Source organism: Chiloscyllium punctatum, chromosome 24 (assembly GCF_047496795.1).
Source record: "Chiloscyllium punctatum isolate Juve2018m chromosome 24, sChiPun1.3, whole genome shotgun sequence".
Lineage (NCBI taxonomy): Eukaryota > Metazoa > Chordata > Chondrichthyes > Orectolobiformes > Hemiscylliidae > Chiloscyllium > Chiloscyllium punctatum.
In genome coordinates, this window is record NC_092762.1 from 44,162,556 (window position 1) to 44,188,462 (window position 25,907).

At 41.1% G+C, this 25,907-nt stretch overlaps 1 protein-coding gene across 5 annotated transcripts in view; it reads right to left on the minus strand.

Moving 5' to 3' along the window:
• The window catches only part of LOC140494508 (ankycorbin-like), a 112,904-nt gene that overhangs the window by 16,483 nt on the left and 70,514 nt on the right, over positions 1–25,907 (minus strand). For all 5 annotated transcript variants that reach the window (XM_072593764.1, XM_072593765.1, XM_072593767.1 and 2 more), the window contains 10 exons: positions 23,211–23,398; positions 20,350–20,378; positions 17,946–18,020; positions 17,212–17,295; positions 14,063–14,170; positions 12,643–12,690; positions 9,922–10,020; positions 9,021–9,084; positions 3,993–4,114; positions 1,357–2,871 (listed from right to left, as the gene is read on the minus strand). In XM_072593764.1, the coding sequence (XP_072449865.1) occupies positions 1,357–2,871; positions 3,993–4,114; positions 9,021–9,084; positions 9,922–10,020; positions 12,643–12,690; positions 14,063–14,170; positions 17,212–17,295; positions 17,946–18,020; positions 20,350–20,378; positions 23,211–23,398 (2,332 nt within the window). The remainder of the gene's footprint in view (positions 1–1,356; positions 2,872–3,992; positions 4,115–9,020; positions 9,085–9,921; positions 10,021–12,642; positions 12,691–14,062; positions 14,171–17,211; positions 17,296–17,945; positions 18,021–20,349; positions 20,379–23,210; positions 23,399–25,907) is intronic.

Below are 25,907 nucleotides of genomic sequence, written 5' to 3' on the forward strand. Positions count from 1 at the left end.
GATGAATTCTTACCCTCAGTTATTTGGTGCAGGTTGGATTTCTGGACAAATTCCCATGAGCTTCATCAAATCATCTACTTGAAAAAGCAGACAGGGTGGCACCTGAATTTTCAATGGAGTTGTCCATATTTATGGACAAACTACAGCAAAATGGCTGACCAGGATATTCTCCCTCTTTTACTGTCTACAGTCAGGAATATTAGAAGGAATTATACACTGACAATTAACCTGTCAGGCCACATTCTTAGACCTTCCATGGCCAACAGTGTCACTCAAACCCAGAACCTCAGACCAATATGTAGGGATATTAATACCGGACCATAACTCCACCACAGGTCTTTAGTGTTTACAGCAACTTCAAATACCTCAGGATATTACAACAACTTACCTTCAGCAGTTATATCACAGCTGATCTCAGGTGACCTTTTAGAGGTTTATAAAATGATGAGGGACATCGATAGGATAAATAGACTCTGTCTTTTCCCTGGAGTGAGGGAGTCCATAACGAGAGGGCATAGGTTTAGGGTGGGAGGGGAAAGATATAAAAGAGACCTTAGGGGCAACTTTTCCTTGCAGAGGGTGGTACATGTATAGAATGAGCTGCTAAAGGAAGTGGTGGAGGCTGGTACAATTGCAACATTTAAAAGGCATCTGGATGGGCACATGAATAGGAAAGGTTTGGAGGGATATGGGCCAAGTGCTGGCAGGTGGGACTAGAATGGGTTGGGATATCGGGTCGGCATGGACGAGTTGGACCGAAGGGTCTGTTTCTGTACTGCACATCTCTATGAGTCTATGATCTCAGGGCAATTTACAACAGAGCAAATAGGGTACTACATAGGAGGGAAGCACAATCAAAGAGATGCTTTTACCAGAGAGAGACTCTTGAATGAACAGCGATTGTGACAATGCGGGTTTGGGAAACATTCCAAAAAAAATTGGCTAAAATGTAACTGCCTGTGTTACAGCAGGGAAACTCTACATTGTTTTGAGACTTACTTGTCTGTATTTTTATTAATTTATAATTTTATTAATTTATTCAGAAACATCACTGGAGTAGGCAGGATTTGAACCCAGGCCCCCTAGCCCACATTACCATTCTGCCACAAGAATCTGAGGTTAACATTAAACAAATGAGTAAATCAATACAGAGGCCTCGTAATTGGATAGATTTCACTTGGTCACTGGAAGGAATGATATTTCATTTGCTAAGAAGCCAGCATCATTCCACACATCAGTAAACAATAAGACTGAAAACGATTGGTAATTAAATTGTATAATGCAGCACAAAAGCATCTAAGAGGGATCAGATTTAATATTAATTCCACAACACTAAAGACTGTAATTCTGTGATACCTTTCTATCCTTCTCCTTCACAAGATCAGCAGAGTCCTCAATTTGTTTGTGCAGTTCAATGATCTTCGTTGACTCAGTCTTTAACTTGTTGTACTGTTTCTGCACAGTGGCTAGCTGTTCCTCTGCATCCTGTTTCTCACTTTTCATGAAGAGCGCCTCCCTCTGTACTCGGAACACCTCAGTGCAGGTCTTCTCATGCTTCTTAGTCAGATCATTTAATTTAATGATTAAAGAATTTACCTCAGCCTTCAGTGAAGTGCTAATCTTTTCATGCTCTTCTTTTTGAATGGTTTGGCTTCTCATTGTCTCCATTTCTTCCTGTCGCTGGGATAACTCTTTTTCTTTCATGGCCAATTCATTCTGCATATTGATCAACATCTCTTTGGTATCTTGCAGAGATTTCTCAAACGATTCCTTCATTTTCACATGCTCATCCAATGTTACCGAGCTCATTCTCTGATGTTCTACCTCATCTTGTAGCCTTGCAATTTCTTTTTGGATTGCACTGTGCCCTTGCTTTAAATCAGAGAGCTGCTTGTTGGCTTCGTTGAGGGATTTGCTCAACTTATCCTTCACCTCTTCATGCTCCTTCTTTGAAATGTACAAAGATTGCATGGACTCGAGTTCTTCAACTTTCTTGTTGTATTTGGTTTGAAGTTCTCTGCATTTTTCCTGCAATTCACTGCGGGCTTTGCTCAGTTCTTCGAGTTGTTCAGTGGCTTTGTTGGAAGGCCCAATTCCATCTACATTGAACTCTTCAAAATGACTTCTCTTCAGATCTTCAAGTTCACCTTCTGCCTTGGTGTATCTTTCTATCAGCAGGGAATTCTCTTTGGAAATTTCTTGAAGCGAGGTGTTTAGTGACATTCGCATCTCATTATACTCCTCAAGAGGGATACTCTGTGACAGAAGCTTCTCCATTTCATTCACTTTTTCCTCCATTGCTCTCACTTTCTTTTCCTCTTCTCCTTCAGCTTTATCTGGTTGCAGGAGCTCCATCTCACCACTCTCTAGCTCATCTCCAGGGATCATTTTTATTGTCTCTGTATAGCTCGTGTCTTCATTTTCTTTCACAGAAAGAATTCCTAGTTTGATCTGCTCTTCAAGTTGTTCAATCTCAGTCACAGCTGCCTCATATTTATCCTGGGTCTCCTTTAATTTTTTAATGAGTTCCTGAACATCTTGTTGCACCATATCTTTCTCCTCTAACTCCCCACCTGTGGATGGATCTCCTCCCTTTGAGTAGGACTTGGCCTTGAACTCATCAAGTTCTGCTTGTAATCTTTGAACTTTTTGCTCATGTTCCACCTTTAGTTGTGTGTAAACTTCCATTGAGACTAGTTTGTCAGAGGAGGGTGAGTTAACCTTAGCCATGATTGTAGCCTGGGCTTGTTCATATTGTTCCTTCAGTTTCTCAAATTCTGTTCGCAAAGAATCATAGAGAAAAACAGGGATAAAATCCAGGCCTCCTGATGGTTCTCCTTCATTTCCTTCTTTCTGCAAAGATTCTATCTCCTGAAACATAAATTGAAAGACTGATGAAATTGAAGGTGTGAAATGTCAATTAGTAACTCACTTTGTAACATATCATGTGCTATATGTTAGTTATCTTGGCTGAGAATGTTTAGTATGACTTGGTATTGTTGAAACAATTCATTTAATATTGCAAGTGTCAGCTATGGCTCAGTTGATAGCATGCCAGCCTCTGGGTTCAGGTCCCACTCAGATATCAAGTGAAATCAAGGCTGACACTCTAGTGCAGCACTGAGGGAGTACATCACTGTTAAAGGTGATGTCTTATAGATGAGATGTCAAACTGAACCTTCACCTGCCGGCACAGGGAGATGTAAAAGAACCTATTGCAAAATTTCAAAGAACACAGGCGAGTTATCCACTGTATTCTGACTATCCCTCAATCAACATTACAAAAACCAGACTATCAAGTTGTGATCATATTTCTGTTTGTGGGAGCTTGCTCTGTGCGTGTCAGTTACCATGTTTTCTACATGACAATGATGACTGCACTTTATAAAGTACTTCACAGGATCATAGAATTGTTACTGTGTAGAAGGCAGGCTCATTTTGACTGCACTAACTCTCCGAATGAACGTTGTGAATTAGTGCCATCCTCTTACCCAGTTGCCACAATCCTGCGTATTATTTCTATTTAATCACCTAAAGCTCTCTTGAATGACTTAATTGAAAGCGCCTACACCAACTTTATTTTATTATTCCATTGTTCACACTTCATTGGCAGTAAGGAACTCTGAAATGGCCAGTGAAAAGTGAAAAATCTTTGTTTTTCAATGTGACACAGCTACAAGTTTTACAAGACTGATTTGCATGGTCTAAGCACCATTCCAATCCCAATGAGCTACTCTGCATACCTTAAATGTTGCTCTCTCTCTTTCATCTGTCAGACTCTTAAATATGGAACCTCAATTTAAACACAGGAATAAAATGTCCCAGCTATTCATGACAGCCCTAATGACCTCTGGTTTGAAATGGTCAAAAAGTGAATACATCATAGGTCTGTTACACATCCCTCCCCTTTCATTTTAACTCTTTCCTTCAGTCCTTTCTCACCTATTGTGTAAGGTTTCAATATCAAGGCCCATGGAATGAGGGTTTGTTACCTGCAACCTCCCTTGTAGCTCTTGGTTTTCCCTGGTCAGTGACTGCACTTGACTCTGCAGTGACACAAGCCACTCCTCACTAGAAACGTCCGTACCCTTTTTCGAACATAACTTCTCAATCCCTGAAAACAGTACAATTCAGCAACAGTGAGCAGTGGGATAAAACGGTTTAAAGGATTATTCAATTCCAAAATTGAAACAAAGAGAAGGTAATTGTGGACTAACAGGTGATTGTAAATCAGTCAGTGATGTAGCTGATGATGGAAGCATAGCCTAAGTCTAAGCAGGAGACTGAGAGACCTGGTTCTAACTAGGACGATAGTTATATACATTGTGTGAATAAAGATTTGGAATTACTTTATCAGGTGCATATTCAGATTACTGGTAGAGAAGAGCAGACAAGGTTTACCAATCAAGCAAGCACTAAGGGGACTGGGACAAACTAAGCCAGAGATAGAGGACAGACCAAACCTTGATATCAGAATCTCGTTCACGCTCACCTCCAACCCAACCCATGGTGAAAGCAGGCAAACTGTTGCCAAGAGTTTGGAAAATGCACAGACAACAAAGGTTGAGTGACAAAGCAGTACTCATTGCAAAGAGAAATGGAAAGGAAATAACTCAAAAGCAACAAAGACTTTGAGAACACGTAGATTTTGAAAGAAATAGTTCTTTGGAAACAGAACAACATGGGAAGCACAAAGGACTTTCAATGGCAAATATCGCCACTCCCAGAGCTGCCACTAGCACTGCCCAGAAGCTCAGGAACATTAAGGGTCAGGGGACACAGATTTCGAAGTCAAAGGACAGATTATTGTAGTTCTTTATCACAAAGCTAAGTGAATGAGACAGTTTTTCAGTTTGAATTCACAACATTGTTCCGAAGACTTGGAAAGTTGAAAAGTGAGTGCCAAATCATACTACTCCTAGATATCAAATCCCATCAGCTTACTTGCTCCAAAGACAGTACAAGATCCTTCAATAGAAAATGTCTCATTAAGTTGGTAAATCAAGGAGTAATTTTACTGGATAGAAAGCCAACAATATGGTACTCAGGACCAGTGATAGTTCTAAAAGGTGAGATCAGGCTTTGTACCAACTTAACACAGCCCAACAAGCAGTTCAAAAGGAAAGTTCTCCAACATTTTCCATGGATGACACACTGGCAGAGCGTTTTACTCACAAAGTTAGATGCCACAGTAGTTTCTTGCAGAACTCACTTGACCAAATATCATGGTTATTGACCCCATTTATCACACAATTAAATTGACTTCCATTCGGCATTGTCTCAGCACTAAATATTTTCCATTACACAATGTCCAGCATCTTCAAGGACAGAGAAGTAAAGCTTTGCCACGAAGTGTGAGGTGCTGGCCTAGTGGTATTATCACTGGACTATGAATCCAAAGACCTAGGTTATGTACTGGGAACCTGGGTTTGAATCCTGCCACAGCAGATGGTGGAATTTGAACTCAAATTTAAAACATTTCTCAAATTAAGAGTCTAATGATGACCATGAAACTACTGTTGGATGTTGGAAAAACCCATCTGGGTCACTAATGTCTTTTAGAGAAGTAAACTGCCATCCTTACCTGGTATGGCCTACATGTGACTCCAGACCCACAGCAATATGGTTGACTATTAACTGTCCTCTGGCAATTAGGGATGGGCAATAAATATCTAGCCAGTGATGCCTTCATCCCACGAATGAACAGAAGAAAAAACAGGGTGTGCTCATCTATGATGTTACTCAGGAAGAACATGACCAAAAAGTCTGTCAAGTTCGAAAGGCACTTGGGCAAGCAAGACTGAATTAGAAATGCAAACTTGACAAGCCCACTATACAGTTTCTGGGTCACATGATTCAGCAACAAGATATAATAATGGACCCCAGCAATTCCAGTATTCCCATAACCCAAGAATGTCAGGAACACAGAAATATTCCTTGGAATAGTCAACTGACCGGGGAAATTCTGAGTGAACCTCTCAATGGTGAACCTCTCATTCAAGATCTGTTAAAAAAAGGTCCAACACTGATCATAGAGTCATAAACATGGAAAACTGACCCTTCAGTCCAATTAGTCTATGCCGACCATGTTCCCAAACTAAACTAGTCCCTCCTGCCTGCATTTGGCCCATACCACTCCAAGCTTTTCTTACTCAGAACAAGAAATAAAATTCTTTATGACCAAAGATTTGCTCATTTCGTAAAAAATACTCACACCCTGTGTTCTGAAACGTCCAACTATTGTGACAGGAGATTCTTTGTCAGAAATAACAGAGGAACAAGTAACACATCAAGAAGTCATATTCTTATCGGGTGCAGAAACATTTCACCTATTCATAAGCAAGTAATTTACCAGCTTCAGGGAGAAGATCTGCTGAAATCCAAATGGTATAGTGAAAGCAGTGTTGAAATGCATGCAAGAAGAAAGGCTAACTTTGAACTCTAAATCTGAGTGTTCACAGCCTATATTGAATGTTTGAGGCATATCGTCCACACAACAGTTGTCAAGGCTGATCCACAGATCACTAAATCCATCAAAACGTTCCCACTGTTTTGCGAGACCATTGAATTGCAAAGGTTCACGCAAATGGTTAACTATATAGAGAAGTATTTTTTAATCAAATCTGGAAAAGCTAAATAAACCACTACAACAACTACAGGGTCATGATTTTAGCATGAAAGTTAATTGAAGGTCTTTGAGAGAATAAAGGAAATGCTCACTTCATCAGACAACTAACTCACTACGACCCAGAACTACCAACAATAACAGCAGCATTAGTTTTTCAAATCCAGACAGCTGAAAAACATAGACCAGTCCACTATGAGTCCAGGTCTTTGACTGAAATGGAGCAAAGATATACAGTAACTGAAAAGGATGCACCAGCACCTACTTGGACATGCAACAATTTTCAAATTACAGCTATGGTTTTAGGTCTGAACTTTAACATTGAAACAGATTGCAAACCATTGGTAGCTTTATTAATACTAAGGAATTGCCAAAAGATACGGTTGAGAGTGGTGGACATTCTACTGCAGATTAATAAGATATGATACTACAATCAAGAACCTTTGCAGTTCAATGGTCTCGCAAAACAGTGGGAAAGTTTTGATGGATTTAGTGATCTGTGGATCAGCCTTGACAACTGTCAAAGGAAAACATGAAACTACAACAGATGTATATCATGCATTCCTGCTGAATACACAGCATGGGAGGACAAGAGCCTTATTGAAGATGTTTAGTTCTGTATCTTTTACATACTATTTACCTGTAACAACAGAGATTAGAAGAAATTCAGACAGCTCAGAAAACATGAAGAACATTTCAAAATTCATCAATACTATGTTAAATGATAGCCAAAATACATTCCTAATAATCTCATTCTCAAATATTGCTATGAACAGAGATGACTTGTTAATCTACAAGGAAAGATTCATCCTTCTGAGACTCTTCAGAGTTACCATCCTTCTGAGAATATACCAAGATCACTTTAATATTGCAAAGAGTCAGACTGGTATGCTTGCCAGGAAATTTAAGTTCATTGGAATAAATCTGCACCATCCACTATCATGAAAAAAGCTTTCTGTTCCAAGGAGAAAAAGAGACAAGAATGAGATGAAGATCCTCATATAATGGACCAGCTGACCAGAAGGCATTCTGAATAAAGAGCTGACAATCTCAGAATGAAACACTGCTCTCCTGAATGCAACCAAAACCTGGTGAACAGAGATCCTGAACTTCCTCTCGGAGGGCTGAGGATAAATCAAGGGAGATTAATGAAACGAACACAACACTTATTTCGGTGAACCAGAGGTGAAGACAAAGATTTAAGTTAAGATGCAGAGTAAAAGGTTAATTCTCAAATGTTTAAATAGTCTGCTTACATTCGTACTGATGTTAGAGGTCACATGGCGGCGAACGCTGTGGCGAGGTGGCCTTGTGCTAAGCTCAAAAGTGTAAATAGTGAGCAGAGTGCTAAGTTAAAGGATAACCTTCATAATAGCTTGGACTCTCATTTTCTGTCTTGATCCTATCCAAGGACACAATATCTTCTAAGACCAACATCATGATCCCTGACACATGGATTGGTAAAGTATGTTTTTCCCGTTTGCTAGTTCCTTGTCATGTGCCACACCTAATCTAGCACCTTTATTATTTAGGACCTGACAATCCTGGCCAAAGGTCATGCTGCAGAACCACTCTTGGTGACAGACTTTGAAGTTCCTAACCAGACTACATTCTATGCCATTGCCAATGCCCTTACTGCTTCACCTTTCCAGATACTATTCAACTTGGAGAAGTTCTACTTCATCAGCTCAGGGTAAAAAGGCACAAAGGTACATTAACTGGAAATCAGCAGGAGGTTTCCTTGCCCATATTTGACCTGATACCGTTATGACTTCACAGGGTTCAGAGTTAATGTTGAGGACTCCCTGGGTGTCTCCATCCCAACAGAACAAGAATGTACCATCAACTCTGGTGGAACAGAATGGTCATGGTGGTGTTTGCGGCATAACCTGTAAGGCATAATCCAGTAAGTGTGATTATGTCAGGCTATTGTTTGACCAGTCTCTGAGAAATCTCTCCCAATATTGGTACAAGCCCCTGAAGTTATTAAGGACGACTTTCTAGGGTTAAGGTGAAAAGGGTAAGAGTTGTCTATATCGATGCCTGATGATCTACCCAGCTTCAATCCTTTCTGACTTTATGGTGGTTTGGTACAACTTTATAGTGGCTTGTGTATCATTTCAGAGTCAACAAAATTCCTGTGGATTTCGGGTCACATCTAAGTGAGACTAGATAAATTTCCTTCCCTGTAAGCCATTTGTGAACAGAACAGATTTTCACAACAATTGATGACAGTTTGAAGGTCACCATTCCTGACACTAGCTTTTAATTCTAGATTTTAGGAATGAATTGAATTTAAATGTATTTTTGAAAGTTGATGCTTTTAGTATTTCTGTGCATTATCAAAACTCGTAAATTCACTTGATTACAGTCACAATGGATGCTGAATTTGTACCTGGGAAACTGTTGAGCATTTCTTCAACCGTGAATTCACTCTCACTGTCCTCTTGATGTTTGCCCTGGAGATTAGAAAGTGGTTCAGTTAGAAAAGAGCACTCTCGATAATCTGCATCTCACCTGTTGTCCTGGCTATTATCAATCTCTCCCCAATGTTACTGAGAACAGATTAATGGCGATTAATCTAACTACCATTTATCATACACTAATCAGCTGTGATGTCTGCCTGCATGGGATCAATGAAAATATTTCCCATGTAACATAGTGAATATAAATTGCCTTGTGAGATCCAGCCAGTATAATATAACATTTTCAGACAGCTGAGGAAATGAACAAGGAAGATGGACTAATGGACAGGGGGTGGTTCATAAGGTTGAACCCAGGTATCCAGAGATTTCTTATCAGGAAAGGTTGAGTAATGAGAAGATTTGTAGCTCAGGTTGAGGCTGTGGATGTAGGTTTGCTCGCTGAGCTTGACGGTTCGTGTCCAGACGTTTCGTCACCATAACTAGGTAACATCTTCAGTGGGCCTCAGGCGAAGCACTGCTGAAAATTCTTGCTTTCTATTTATATGTTTGGGTTTCTTTGGGTTGGTGATGTCATTTACCACCCCCTGAGGAAAGAAACAGGAAGTGACTTCACCACAGGTAATAACATCACCACAGGAAATGCTGAGGCTTCTCGGCAGGATTTAGCCACAAAAAATCAAAACTTCCACAAGAGAAACCTGCTGGCTCTATCCCATACCTAACTTCAGTTCCACACTGAGCAAGACACTCAGCTTTATCAAACTTTTAGGATAAGATTGCTTCTCTCAGCAACAAAATCACATTCTGAGAATGATTGAAAGAAAGGTATCTGGTTTTAATCCATTGCATTGACTTAAATGGATGACTTACCTCATACAAAGACAGCCTGCCCTGTAAGAGTTCAATCTGCTCGATAAATTCTTGGTGAACTTTCTCTTTCTCAGTTAGTTTGCTTGTGAGCTCCTGGATCTGTGAACATTACCAAAGTTGTTAATAAGACAGAAGAGATTTAGATTACGTTTAACTTTGAAAGTTCTTATATATTCTCCTCTTCAAAAATCAAAGGCCATTGGAAAGAATGCCAAATCCTAAATGTTGTCATCTAACAGAAAGACACTGTTTGCAGACACCAACCCTGAATTTCCATTGAATTCTGCCAATCTCCTGTTAGAACAGTAGAGTCTTTTGGCATTACAAACTAATTTTTTTTCATATGCTAATGAAATCTGCCAAGTATTGTATTTTCTCTTGCTTAATGCCATATGCTAGTGAAGTCTGTCAATAAATAAAGAACCCCTACTCTTTTCTAGAAATCAATAGCTTCAGAGACAAAGCAGAAACTTTCTCAGATGCATTGAGTCATTGAATGTTTTAATGTGGTTTGATATTATTATAGTTAAATTCTGGTGGCATGCAACAGAACCAAAGTAACTGCTATTGCAAATTAAATATGCTCCTTCAATGTGCACCCTGATCCTTGTTGAAATTCAGAAAAAAACATTCTATTCCATCAAGCTTCATGTGAGATCATGCATTTCAGCTGGAAGAACAAAGGAGCTGAATCTTATTTAAAATGGAGAAAAACTGCAGAAGTGTACAGAACACCAAGAACACAGTTATATTCCAACTAATGAATACAAAATTAGAATGTAAGAGCATAAGACTTAGGAACAGAAGTAGACAATTCAGCTCATCGACTCTACTTTGCCATACAATGATATCATGGCTGATCTGATACAGAATAGAGGGATTTGGGAGTCCTCGTGCATGAATCAGAAAAAAAGCTTGCACCAAAGTTCGACAGGTAACAGGGAATGTTGGAATGTTGGCTTTTATTGCATAGGGAATAAGGTAGAAAAATATGAGGTCTTGCTAAATCTATTCAAGGCACTAGCTATACTATAACTGGTATGCTGTGAACAATTTTGGTCCCCTTGTCTAAGGAAAGATCTACTGGCATTGGAGGTAGTCCAGAGAAGGTTCACTATGCTGACTCTGGGTGTGGAGGGACTGTCTCATGAGGACAAGTTGAGTAGGTTGGGCCTGTATTTACTGGGGTTCAAAGGAATGAGAGGTGGACTTATTGAAACATATAGGGTTCTTAGGGGACTTGATAAGGTAGACGTGGAAAGGTTGTTTCCCATTGTGAAAAGATCTAAGCTCACAGAGCATAATCTCAGAGTTAGGGATAGCCTATTAAAGGCAGAGATAGAGAGGAATTTCTTCTCTCAGAGAGCAGTGAATCTATGGAATTCTTTAGCACAGAAGGCTGTTGAAACTGGGTCATTTAGCATATTCAAGGCTGAGACTGATAGATTTTTAATCAACAAGGGAATCAATTACAGGGAGAAGGTAGGAAAGTGATGCTGAAGGCTATCAGATCAGCCAGGATATCATTGAATGGCAGAGTAGAGTCGATGGTCTGCTTCTGTTTCTAAGTCTTCTGTTCTTAAGTTCTAATTCTGTATTCAGTAGTTGGAATAAAACTGTTTCCTTGGTGTGAACAAACTTGGGTTATCTTTAATTTAAACTTTTAATTAACACCAGTGGACAATAGCAACTCACTCTTTCCAAACTAATTGCCATCCAACTTCGAAAGAACAGTGAGACAGTATGAGTGGAAGAAATTACTTAAAAATCACACAACACCAGGTTATAGTCCAACAGGTTTATTTGGAAGCACTAGCTTTCCGAGCACTGATCCTTCATCAGGTGGTTGTGGAGTATAAGATTGTAGGACACAGAATTTATAGCAAAAATTTACAGTGTGATGTAACTGAAATTATACATTGAAAAAGACTTGGGTTGTTTGTTAAGTCTCTATCTTTCAGAGTGACCATGTTGGTTTCAGTTCTTTCATATGTAAATCCCAGAACTTTCTTAAAGTTACATTTTCAAGTGAGCTTTAATAATAGGTGCCATGTTGGCCCACTGAAGATGTGAGGTAGTCTGTGCCCCAAGGTTCTGACTGATTCTAATCTAGTAAAGGGATTTACAGAATCTTACATGGATTCATGCAGTTTTTGAGCAAAATGAAATGTAGTTCTGCAAGTACAAATACACACACACACACGCAAGTTTGTGGGGTGAATTTGTACTTGGAGAATTACATTTTATTTTGCTCAAAAACTGCACGAATCCATGTAAGATTCTGTAAACCCTTTTTTAAGATTAGAATCAGTCAGAACCTTGTGGCACAGACTACCTCACACAGGGCAGCTCACACCTGGGCTGACATGACACCAATTGTTAAAGTTCACTTGAGAATGTAACTAAGAAAGTTGTGGGATTTACATACGAAAGAACTGAAACCAACATGGTTATTCTAAAAGATGAGAGACTTAACAAACAATCCAGGTCTTTTTCAATTTATAATTTCAGTTACATCACACTGTAAACATTTGCTATAAATTCTGTGTCCTACGATCTTATACTCCACAACCACTTGATAAAGGAGCAGCACTCAAAGCTAGTGATTCCAAATAAACCTGTTGGACTATAACCTGGTGTTGTGGTTTTTAACTTTGTCCACCCCAGTCCAACACTGGCACCTCCAAATCATGGAAGAAATTAGATTACAAATTGAAGTACCTGATTTTCGAATTTCTGGATTCCACAATCTTTTGCAAACAGCACTTTCTGAAATGAAATGGAATGCCAAAGGTTTTATTAAAAAGTTCCCATGTTACAGGTATACCACAGCCAATGTGTCAAACCAGACATGCTGTTAAGTAAAAACATGAGGTCAAATCTTTCAGTTTCTTGATTGTCAGAGATCAGATGTACGATTGAAGATGGGCATTGGAATCTAGTGGGAAGTCCTGACTTCCAAATGGGAATTGCCAGGGAATTTTAAACTTCTGATAAACTCCCCTGCTCAACAGGATCCTGGACAACTGTCTCCAACTCAGAGCTGGAGATTTGGGATTATCCCAGAATGGGACTTATTTGGAATAGTGGTCCATGAAATATGAGCAGATTAAACCTTAGCTCAACCTTGCTAGAACGAGACTGGAATTTGACGTTTCATCTGGGACTCATCAGAACTAGGACACCTGAAAAAGACTTGAAATAAGGGACAACATATTATGCTGCATGAGAAGAGGATGCCATTAGAGTGCAGCAAGACCAGTTACCTGTAAATCCTAATTCGCACACACACACCAATAACATAGATTCTGATTGGTCCAGGTGTTGCCTTGGAATGCAGCAGAGATTAGTTGCCTCCACAACCCCATTTCTTGGAAAATGTGCAATGCATATACAAATGCTTTGTGCCTACATTAAATAGGGTCCTATGTATTTACATGTGTAGCTTCAAAAGCATCACACTCAGAGCCCCACTGATGATCTTAATTTGATTTCCGTTCTGATTCTTGGCACAATTCGGATTACTTATTGAATAATTTCCATTGGTAGAATAACGTCTTTTGGTGGATAAACATTTTTGAGCATTGTAAGCATGGGCTGGTAGAACATAATCAGCATGACGCCAGCTGAGAATGGGCAACAGGACATGTTGCTTGATATAGTCCACCAATCACTTAGAGTGAAAATGTGCCCCTAAGATTCCATAACCCATCCTCATATTTCCATAGCAGCAGCTAATTAGGTTCCTGATTTGGTTCCATTGTGATTTGGTATGATGTTATAAATATACAAATGTCTGAATAAGTTAATTGGAAAATATCTATAAGTATGAAATTAAAGCCAATCAGGTGACCCAAAGGTTTACAAGTGTAACTGAGGAGGAGGCGGGAGGCAAATTATGCACTAACACAAGACTTTTCTGTTGATTACCTTTAACCATACTAAATATGGAGTATGATCAAACCTGGATAAGAAACTCACTCGGGGTTCAAGTAATTAATAGTTTTTATAAGACTTTCTTAATTCTTTCTAATAAAGGACAAGCATTTTCTGACAGCAGCTCCAAGGGTTGCAGTTGGATTAATGACAAAACCGGCACTGTCTTCCTTGCATTCAGATTGACGATGATGAAAGGTATTACCTCCCGTTGGCACTTGTCCACGAGTTGCTCCAGGTTGCTAATGGTGTGCAGTAGATGTTGCCTCTCTTGTTGAAGCAGCTCAATCTCCCCACTCAGTCTCTGATCATCCTGTCAAACAGACAGAGAGCGGATGAAGCAAAGGATGTGTGCACCTGTGGAATATGTACCAGGCTTACCTCATCTACAGCCCCTCCATGCTGACTCTCCCCTCATCTCCTCCATCTTCGCCCTCTATCTAATTGTCTTTAACATCCACACGTAGACATTGGCCAAACGTGTTGGTGAACAGGTGTTCTGAGGTCACCTAGCAGTAACGTTGACCATGTGGGCATTCGAAAAGTGCCAATCTAACAGTGAAATCGAGTGAGGCAGGAAATGATGCAGGCTTCTGCTGTGTAAAAGGTGAAATATAAGATTCACAAAATCTGGATGGAAGTTGGGGAGTAAGTTGGTGTCAGTTGGCAATTGACGGGAACCGATTGTTAATGCATGAACATTTCCATTACTTGTTAAAACAATAGATTGTGCCTTTGCAATTAAGTCACAACATCACTGAACTGTTACGACACAGGACGAGGCATTTCCACCCATTGTGCCTGCACTGGCTCCACTCTCTTAGTCAATCGCCTGCCTTTTCCCCATATCTCTGCATGCCATTTCTATCCAAAAGTCAGCAGCGAAATGAGGAACACATTACTTCATAACCTCACATTCAGTTAAAGGTGGCATACAGCAGGTTTGAGTGAGGACAAGCTGACTTTCTTGTCTGGGGAGCTTTGAGAGACCGGGGAAAGGAGACTCATCTGTTGTATTGAGCTCATGTGGTGGCGGTCCAGGGATCTCAGAGTGCGGCGGGCCCAGGCGAGGGAGGGCAGTGGGGAGCTGTGTGGTGGGCGGTGGGCAGAGGACAGCAGCAGCAGCAGCTCAGAATCCTCCTCACTGCCAGAGCACAGGAATGGATGTCCAAAATGCTGTTGAATTCAGTGCCCAGATCTTTGCTGCCAATGAAGGGAATGTGAAATCAGTGACTTCCTGCCCTCTTCCACCACACAACCGACTTAGCCCTTCGAATACACAAAGCTGGGGAATGTGTGATTACTCATATCCAGTTGTCCCTGAAAGACACCCCCACCCCCACTCCCATTCAGATTTCCAGTTTCACCGTCAGAAGGCCATGGTTGCATTTATTGGTCAGTGCATTGAGTATAGGAGTTGGCAGGTCATGTTGTGGCTGTACAGGACGTTGTTCCTGTATATATGAACATATGGATATGTGTATAGGAAGGGTTTGGAGGGATACTGGCCAAACTGTGCATTCAGTTCTGGTCTCCTTGCTATAGAAAGAATGCTGTGAAACCTGAAAGCGTTCAGAAGAGATTTACAAGGATGTTGCCAGGATTGGAGGGTATGAGCTATAGGGAGAAGCTGAATAGGCTGGGGCTGTTTTCTCTGGAGCATCAGGTGACTTAAACAGGGTGACCTTATAGAGGTTTATAAAATCATAAGGGGCGTGGATAGAGTGAATAGCCAAGTTTCTTTTCCCAGAGTACGGGAGTCCAAAACTAGGTAAAAGGGGAAAGATATAAAAGAGACTTAAGGGCAGCACTTTCATGCAAAGGGTGCTAGAGCAAGTGTAGAGGCTGGTACAATTCCAAAGTTTAAAAGGCATCTCGATGGATATATGAATAGGAAGGGTTTGGAGAGATATTGACCAAATGCTGGCAAATGGGACTAGTTAATTTTGAATATCTGGTTGGCATGGACGAGTTGGACAAAAGGGTCTCTTTCCTTTATGACTCTATCAAGATACCTGCCTCAAGATTGTGCCCTTAGCACTATTTAAATATTCCTCCATGTAAGGACTCACGGATCAGTCCCACATCACCTTTATATGGTGACCAAACATACAAATGTATTCCATCATGTGTTAACCCACACCAACAATGAGTAGTTCAAACAGCTTTTAGAGAAAAAAATGTAACATTGTCAACAGTCCTGTACATCAGTCCTCCCAAAATCTCTCATCTTTTCCATTCTCTTTCTGCCCTTTTGTTTTCTGAATATTCAACTGTTTGCTTTTGATTTACCTTTTTTTGATAGTTGTCCATTAAAAGTTTAGAATTTGCATTTAAGTAGAACTTCTGGATGTTCAAAAACACTTTATCACCAACGAGGTACTTTGGGAAGTATGGTGAATATTATATATTGCAACGTTCCACAAACAACAATAAGATAAACGACCAGATAATGTGATGGTATTGGTCGAGGGATAATTCTTGGTCAGGATACCTGCCCTGCATTCTTGACTTAACAGCAGCATTTCTAAAGATTGCACTCCCTCGGTCCTCCACTCAGCACTGCTTCTGTTTTATATCCAATCCCTCCTCCATGTAACACCCCTCATCCTGACTTCCCATCCTTGCAAACATCACCCACCCACCCACATATCTGCTGACTGATGAAAACCCAAAACCTGTTTAAAACAATCCATGGTGGACCTCACAAACCCACTCCATGACAACATGTCCAACCCACTTACTGTCCACTTTCCACCTGGGTATCCCAGCCCGAGCAAGATCCCACAGAGGACTCCCTTTGGATCAAGGAGTGGGAAACGTTGAAAGGTTCCATGTGACAACCCCCATCTGTAGAATGGCAAGCTTTGAACTACCACAACGAGAGTGGTTCTTGCCTCAGGCCAAATCATGGCACCGACACGGCCAATCTCTACCTCAGTGCAAACCCCTTTTGTGACGGTGGAGAGATACAAACAATGCTGCACATTGCCAAGGAGTAATGGTTCTTCCTGCTACAGACCAATGGCAGTTTACTCAGCTTCAACTCAAAAGGTGAAGACATCAGCACTTAACTTACTGGCATTTGCATTTGCCAAACTAAAAACAAAAGTCAATACGCCCAACCCCTGAAGAAGGGTGTGACTTTCTAGCACTGAGTTGAGGGAATCCTACTGACATAAAATGGTTGGTGGTTTTGTGGCACCTTAGCATCCATGTGGCTCAATATGGCACAGTGGTCATCAGCAGATATAAATGGGTTGACCGGCAAACAAGGAACAGGTCTCACTGGGTAAGGGTCTTGTTTATTTTATTTGTTCAGAAGGGGGAAATGAGTGAATGGGATGAACTTACCTTTGGTGTGAGTGTTTCTGTTGAAGAGTAAGATGGGCTTGTCGATTCACCAGTGGAGAGAAACTCGCAGGATTGAGAGGGACTCTGGAACCAGAATGAATGGTTCAGTTTTACAGCAACAAATGGCAACTGTAAATCAGAAATGACTCATCTGTTTCTGTCTTCCATTCTATTACCCCTCAACCAGCACCCCATCCTCACCCACAGTCTGCCACCATCACAGCCCACTCAAGGATATTTCTAACAAGTGTCATTGAATACTGAAGAAACTCAGCAGGTCTGGCAGCATGTGTGGAGACAAAAAAAGAGTTAATGTTTCAATAGGATCTTCTTCATTTCAAACACTTATTTGGACTCGAAACATTTACTATGAATGTTACATATGACAACCTTCAAGTTCAACACCTTCTCTAGATTTATTCCCAAAATTCTAAAATCTATTCATCCAGAATTTCCAACAGAATTTTGACAAGTGGTAAAGTCCCCTGGAGAAACAAGGCCAATTCCCCATGCTCCATTTTACACACAACATTGCACAATACCATTTGGAGAATCCTAAAGTAATAAAACATTATTTTTACCTTATCTCATACATATTAACATATTTCAGAAGCTTTAATCTTTTCAACTATGAGTGAAGTTGGTCTTTGGATTCTGTTTGTGGCTCAGACACCAAACTAACTTTATCTGAATTTTTACTGCTTCTTTGTAGTTGAAGGTTAAGTTCCCATTACCTGAGTAGAGGGGGTGCCAGGTGGCAAGGGGGCTTGCCTCTTTCGGGGGCTCGTGGTTTTCTCTTTTAACAAAACCTGTAGAATGTGAGAACCAATTGGTGAAAGAAGCATGCTGTAATGAAGATGCATTATCAAAAGTATTGTCTTACCAGAGGAGCATGACTCACTAAAGTAAAACGGGGCATTGAAACAGAATCAAGGCCTGCCAGTGCTTGGCCACACCCCTCCACATCGTATCTGAGCAACACGCATCGAATGGGTGTCGACTTAGGTTAACTGTTTGCATGCCAAACAATCTTGTTAATGAGAAAACTTCACAAAAAAACCTTCAGATTTTGGAGTGTTTTGAATTTTGGATAAAAGGTGGTCTATCTTTATAACCTTGCATATATTTCAGCGTTTATGGGTTTTATTTGAGGATTCCAAACTCAGGGGAATTGCCCATCAGGATCTTAATTTCCAAGGTAATTCCATGGATCCTGCTCCATTTGGGATTCCGCATAGACCCAAAGCAAAGCTCCAATCTGCGTTGCTGACATCGCTCTCAATTATCAGAAAAGCCAAGTTAATATCCAATAACTAGCTCTAAGCACATCAATTCTGAGATGATTGCCAAACTGCCTCATGTATACCACACTAATACAAGACAACGTCATACTCCATTGATACTGAAATCATGCCTCTTTCAATTTTCAGGGGTCTTTAAAGAGGAACCTGCCTGCCTGTTTCAAATGGGTGATACACAGACTATGCCCATTAGAATCAGAAAGTGGGAACCACCTTGGAAAAGGTTCTGGAATTTTATTTGCCAAATTTTGTTTGAATCAAAAGGATTAAGAGTACTCCCAGTCTTCCACAAAGAGTGTGGTTGTTACAAATTCTACAAATGGACTCCTCTGCAATTGCTCACTGTCTTTCAGAATCAATCTCTGTTGGACCATTAACATAGAGGGTAATAACTACTGGAGGGGCTTTCATGTGGTTATCAGGCTGCAGTGATGAATGATTAAGGGTAATTTTATATGAGGCCCATAAATTCTGGACTGTCTGAATCAAACATATGGTAACCCACTGGACTTTTCCTCACAGTATATCTGTTGTGAATCAACTGATCAGATTGTTATATTGTAAACAATGGCATTTTCATTGGCAGCATTTGACTGCTTGGATGATGGAAGCAGAACTCAACGGACTTTGATGTGTTTTTTTTTCTCTAAGCCAATGTAGAGGCTGCATTTAATATGTGGAATTATCCTATAGAATCCCCTTCTCATTATCTCTATGAGAGAAGCACTGAGTGCTGGCATTCCGTATATACCCACGGGCGAGAAATTTGGGAAGATAAAAGACAAGAACAGAAGGAGACATTCGGGAAAAGAAAATTTGTGAAGGTTGACAAAAAAATCCAGAGGAAAAGGGAAATGAGGTAAAATGGATAATTCCAGACGTCGTGATCAAGCTTTATCAATTGGTTTACAACAAACCCAAAAATAAAGTGATGAAAATGCCTGGACTGCTCCTAAATAAACTTCAGAAATTGTTCACAATATTATGACTCGAATGATGGTGTTGCTGAAATTTGACATTGACTGTAAATGAGGTGAGACTTATCCATAGTTTATATTGGCACAAACAGTGAGCACCAGAATGAAAGAGGAATAAAAAGGATATCAAATTAAAGGGCTGTACCTAATTTTGGAGATCAAGTAGCATCTGGAATATGGATTGAAAATGACTAGGAAAGAAAAGACAAAAACAATGGCATTGTGAAGGAACATATTCGAAGAAATTAGAGTGAAGATTGGAGTGGATGGTATCACACATGGGCAAAGTGGAGGACAGCCGAAAGAGGGGCTTAGTTAGATGACGGATGTCACAAAGTGGGTGCAGACGGGCTACAGTCGATGTAGGAGGGTGGTGCTTGACGGACAAGTGTGCCATGCCATGACCACAGATCTCCTGGCAAGAGGATCTACAATCAAAGGAAGAAGTAATCAGGAGAAAGGAAAATAGGAACTGGGTGAGAAGGCCATTCAGCCCTTCAAGCCTTTCACCATCGAACGAGACCACGACTAGTCTTTATTTTATTCCACCTACCTGCTTTGTCTCTGTGAAACTTAATAGCTTCATGCTCCAAGTCTATCAGTTAGATTTGAAATTTTTAAATAATTACATTTACTGTAATTTAATAGCAATATCTGTATTTTATGGCATGCAATAGGGAGTAAAACATTCTGTAAATGGGACTTTTGAAGTAAAGTTACACCTCTGTATTTTAATTTTGTACGAAGATGGAAAACGTTATGGAAGTATGTCCAGTGTGGCTCAGATCAGAAGCTTCTGCTCGGGTTGTGTTTCTGGTCAGTTACAGGGTTATTGATAATCTCAAGTCCAGTTCCATTACCTGATGTTGCCTCCGTCTTAATTCTGGTTCTGTTGAGGAATAAATCAAAGACAGAAATAAACTCTATGAAATGCAGGGTATGAAATAGCACCCCACAATCAAAATCACTCACGGGCAGGATAACTGTACAGTACTCCTGGGCCCAGTGCCACAGTGGGAGGCCACTAGTTATGTATACCCATGTAGTATTTGAGGTCCCAATTTCAGTCTCGATATAATGTAGAAACATTGTGCTGATCCAGGAGGGAAAATCAGGATGCCCTCCATTAGACCGCACCATTGGCTATCTCCCATGTTACCTCCAGCAAATATTCTTATGCATGGATGTCCGGAGATGTAGAGTCCTCAATGGCTCTTGCCCTCAGAGATCAGTCTGCATGGCATCACTAAAAGCTGTACCATGTGAACAAATTTTCTTGCACAAGAGTATTAACACGCATTTGTGAACGGGGAATATTGTCTCCTCGCTGGAGTAATGCTCTACATTGTGACAGCAGCTCATAAAATCGATACGAGATTGATACAAAGTAAAATCTCATCACAGGTTAAGACAGGTTTAAAACATCAACATTTCTCATCTTTAAATATAACTTCACAGAGAGGAAGGGAATATCCTAAAAACAAATGATCAGCCTCAACTTCAACTCTCCTCTCTCCTGTTTAATGTTAATGGGAGGAAACTCTAGGAAGCTCAGATGAACAGAAGGATTTTGGGATGCTTGTCCACGGATCCCTGAAGGTAGAAGGACAGGCTAATAGAATAGTAAAGAAGGCATATGGGACGCTTGCCTTTAACAGTTGTGGCATAGGTTGTAAGAGCAGGGAAGTCACATTAGAGCTATACAGAACTTTATTTAAGTCACAGCTGGAATACTACGTGCAGTTCCGGTCACCGCACTGTACAAAGGATGTGATTGCTCACCAGGATGGTGCCTGGGATGGAGCATTTCGTCTATGACGGGAGGCTGGATAAACTTGGGCTCTTTTCTTTGCATCAGAGAAGGTTTGGGGGCTGGGGTAGTGGGGGGAGGTGTATAAGATTATGAGGTCATGGACAGGGTCAATAGAAAGCCTTAGTCCAATTAGTCAAAGGGTCAAGAACAAGGAGGCATAATTTTAAAATGATAGGCAGGAGGTTTGGAGAGATTTGAGGAAAGCCTTTATCACCCAGAGTGTGGTGAGGTTCTGGAATGCACTCTCTGAGAGGGTGGTTGAGTTAGGATACCTTGTAACCTTTGGGAAGTCCTTGGATGAGCACTTGAAGTGTCATAACATTCAGGTCTATGGGCAAAGTGCATGAAAGTGAGACTAATGTCAGTCGGAATATGATTTTGGCAGTGCAGTGTCAATGGGCCGAATAGTCTCTTCTGAATTGTATGATTCTATAATGGTGTGTTAATGGAACTTTGGCTAAATCATCTGCACAATATGACTGGTCAGAGGTTGGCTCGAAGGGTTACACCTGAAACCTCGACTTCTTCACCTTCTGCTGCTGCCTGGCTTGCTGTGTTCTTCCAGCCTCCTACCAGTCTATGTTTGCTTCTGTCTCAGCTCATCTGCTGCTGATGCTCCTACTCAGGCCTTAGTGACAACGAACCTTGGCTATTCCAATGCAATCTTCAGTATTTTTTCACATTCTACCCTCCATCAACTCAAGGTCTTCCAAAGCTCAGTTGTCAAACTCACACTAAAATCCTATCATAGTGCTCACATTAGCTCCCAGTCAATCAACATCTCAATTTTCATATTCTCATCTTTGTCTTCAAATCCATCTATGGTTTAGCCTCTCCCTATCTCTATAACTTGCTCTAACTCCACAACCCTTCAAGCTTCCTGCCTTATCTGATTCAATATCCCTAAATCTTCTGTCACCTGGGCCCCATGTTCTGGAATTCCCTTCCTACATCTCTCCCTCTCTGTACTTAGCTTTCTTCCTTGAAGAGATGTCTTAAAAATTTACATTTTGACCATGCTTTTGGCCAGCTGATCTCATATCTCTCTCTGTGAAATTCAACACAATACTTTGTTTTACTAATCTCCTGTGAAGTCACCTTGAGGCATTTAATTATGTTCAAGATGCTTCATAAATGTAAGTTGTTGCATGTGTGGAATGGGTGGCATTTTTGCAGAGTTATTTCCCAGGGCTTCATTCTTTTGGGGAACTTCTCCTTTGTTTATTACCAGAGAGTCCATGGTGGTCAGATTGTGGAGGGTAAAGAGTAGACAAATTAAACACACTTTTTTTTGTCCCATGCCTTATTTTTGTACATTAAACAGCAGGAACTTTTATCAACTGAAAGAACTGGTGGAAAAGTAACAGTACCACAGAAAGGGAGGCAATGGCCTAGTGGTATTTTCACTGGTCTGTTAATCCAGATAGCCAGTTAATGTTCTGGGACCTGGGTTCGCATCTCATCATGACAGATGATAGAATTTGAATTCAATGAAATTGTACGTCTAATGAGTATTATGAATCAATTATTGATTGTTGGAAAAACCTACATGTAACTCCAGACCCATAGCAACGTGGTTAACTCTTAACTGCCCTCTAGGCAATTAGAGATGGACAATAAATGCTGACCTAGCCAGCACCACCCTCATCCTGTGAATGAATTTTTTAAAGAAAATCAGGGCGTATGGTTGTCTGTGAACATTCCAAGCTGGCAGTTCCAAGACATGTAGGTGGCTGGACAGCAGCATTCGTGGGGCCTAGAACAAGGCCACATCCCTCTGAACTCAGGTGCAGGGTGAGGACGACCTTGGTTACAGTAATCTGTTTCTACTGGGTGGGGAGAGAACAAATTGGAGTAGGAGCAGTTTGGCTGGCAATGGTGTGCTCCAAGGACCAGAAGGTAACCTACCACTTTTCCAGAAGCTTCTGTGAGTGGCCACATGAAGCAGCTGTAGAATGTCTGTATTTCCAGTCACCATACTGTAGTGTCTGGCATCATGACCCAAAGCATCCAGAAGGCTGACGTTAGCTCCACTCCGGACAAGGACGTCCACTGTCTCCACGCTGTCATTTTCACAAGCCAGCATCAAGGCTGTTCTACGTTCAGGGAGAAAAGCAGAGACTTGTGAGCAGTGAGAACGCTAAATACCAAGAACATCTTCCTGCATGGAGACCTGGGCCTCAGCTGTCCGCATGGTTTAGCCATGAATGGCCAAATAGTCTAGCTCCACTGCTATGGTGGGGGGCGGGGTGGAGAATGAGGGATGAGTAGTCAACCAGACCCTTAATGAGCCAAGATGTGGTTTAAGGAGAAATTATCCTATGACAATCTCTTTAATTTTATCAAGAACAGTATAACCCAGAGGACGCATCTTGGTCTGGAAGAGAAATTCCAGATTAAACACTGGAGAGAGTTCAGAGATGGAGTCATCAGTTTGTGAGACAGGCTCCTGAGGGAGGTGGCAGAAGTGTATAGTCAGAGCTGTCTCTCAGGGGTTGAAGGCTTGATTTGCTCTACCCTAGAGCCACCTCTGTGTATAGTGTTGAGTCAAATGTACTGAAGGTAGATTTGTTTCAGGAAATGTTATGACAGAAATATAGAATATTGAGACTGGCAAAAGGGGATCAGCACTCACTGTCAATGTTCTGACTCGGATTTCCAGGGAGATGGTCCAACTGTGGACCCCAGCTGCGATTGCCAGGGAACTCTGCAGGATAAGGTGCAGGTTGTAAGGCCTGACTTGGCAGGCTGCATTGCAAGCCAACTTCTCACAGCCCCTCAGAGAAGTTACCACCCACCCAGTCTGGAATTGGGAGACTTTCAAAAAAATAAATCTCAAAAGGTATCTACCCCCCGATAATCCTTCCAGATCACCATAACCTCTACATCGACACCACGTCTCTATGCCAATTCTCCCACAGGGCCAGCACGGAGCGGTCATAAGGGTTATGGAGAGTGAGACTGATTGGTGAGAGCAACAATTGGAGTACAATTGGAATGAAGTGCAAAAGACCAAGGTGTGCTTTCTAATCAGCTTACCCTGGTGCTCAACTGCCTCCGATCTATTTCCAGGGTCAACGGGACTGTCTTTCTCCTGCACCTCTGCTTCCTGGAAAGAAGCCTGAATGAAACATGGCCCTTTAAACCGAGGCAGGTCTGCCAAGGGAGAAAATCTCCTAACTTCAGCTACCTGCCTCAGTAGCAAGAGGGACTCCAAAGCTCTGGAGACTGTCAGTCTCTAGAACCAGAGTTCAGCTTCACTCACTATGAACTAGGAAGAAAGAGAAGGAGTGACAAACTCTGTTTTCAGAGGATTGCCATTTGCTCATAACCTACAACTGAATGTAACGGTTGTATCTACCTGCCTGCTCATTCCTGCTTAACTGCCAGCTTGTCCTAGATAGGGGACCACTGGACATTCCATGATGAGAATGATTTAAATTCCGTTATAAACCGGAGAACATTCTCCAGGGTGACACCACAGTGCAGGTGCCATCTTTACAATGAAGCAGTAATCTTCAAGTCAGTGTGACTTATTCAATTGTAGAGTCATAGAGATGTATAGAATGGAAACAGACCCTTCAGTTCAACTCGTCCATGCCGATCAGATATCTATATAAATCTAGTCCCAATTGCCAGCATTTGGCCTATATCCTTCGAAACCTTCCTATTCATGCACCCATCCAGATGCTTTTTAAATGTTAAAAATCACACAACATCAGGTTATAGTACAACAGGTTTAGTTGGAAGCACCAGCTTTCACAGTGCTGCTCCTTCATCAGGTGGTTGTTGCAATTGTACCAGCCTCCACCACTTCCTCTGGCAGCTCATTCCAGACACACATCACTTTCTGTGTGATAAAGTTGCCCCTTAGTTCCATTTTAAATCTTTCCTCTCCCACCTTAAAGCTATGGCATCTAGTTTTGGACCCCCCCACTCCAAACAAAAAGGCCTTGTCTAATTATCCTATTCATGCTCCTCATGATTTTATAAACCCTATAAGATAATCCCTCAGTCTCTGACAGTCCAGAGAAAATAGCCCCAGCCCATACAGCCTTTCCCAATAGCTCAAACACTCCCAACCCTGGCAACATCTTTGTAAACCATTTCTGAATCTTTTCAAAATTCACAACATCTTTCCAATAGCAGGGAGACCAGAATTGCACAGTATTCCAAAAGTGGTCAAATCAATGTCCTGTATAGCTGCAACATAACCTCCCAAGTCCTATACTTAATGCATTGACCAATAAAGGCTAGCATTCCAAACATATTCTTCACTATCTTATCTACCGACGACTCCACTTTCAAGGAACTATGAACCTGCACTCCAAGATCTCTTTGTTCAACACCATTCCCCAGGACCTTACCATTAAGCATATATGTCTTTCCCTGATTTGCCTTTCCAAAATGCAGCACCTCATATTTAGCTAAATTGGAGTGCCATTGCACAGTTTGTTAGGCCTGGTTCAGTTGTTAGCACTCATACCTCTGAAACAGAAGACTTTGGGTTCAAGTCCCATCCCAGGACTTGTGCCCCATCTCCCTATCACTCGAGCACAGCCCTAGTGATGTTAGAGAGCTGCGGTCTTTCAGTTGGAAATGTTA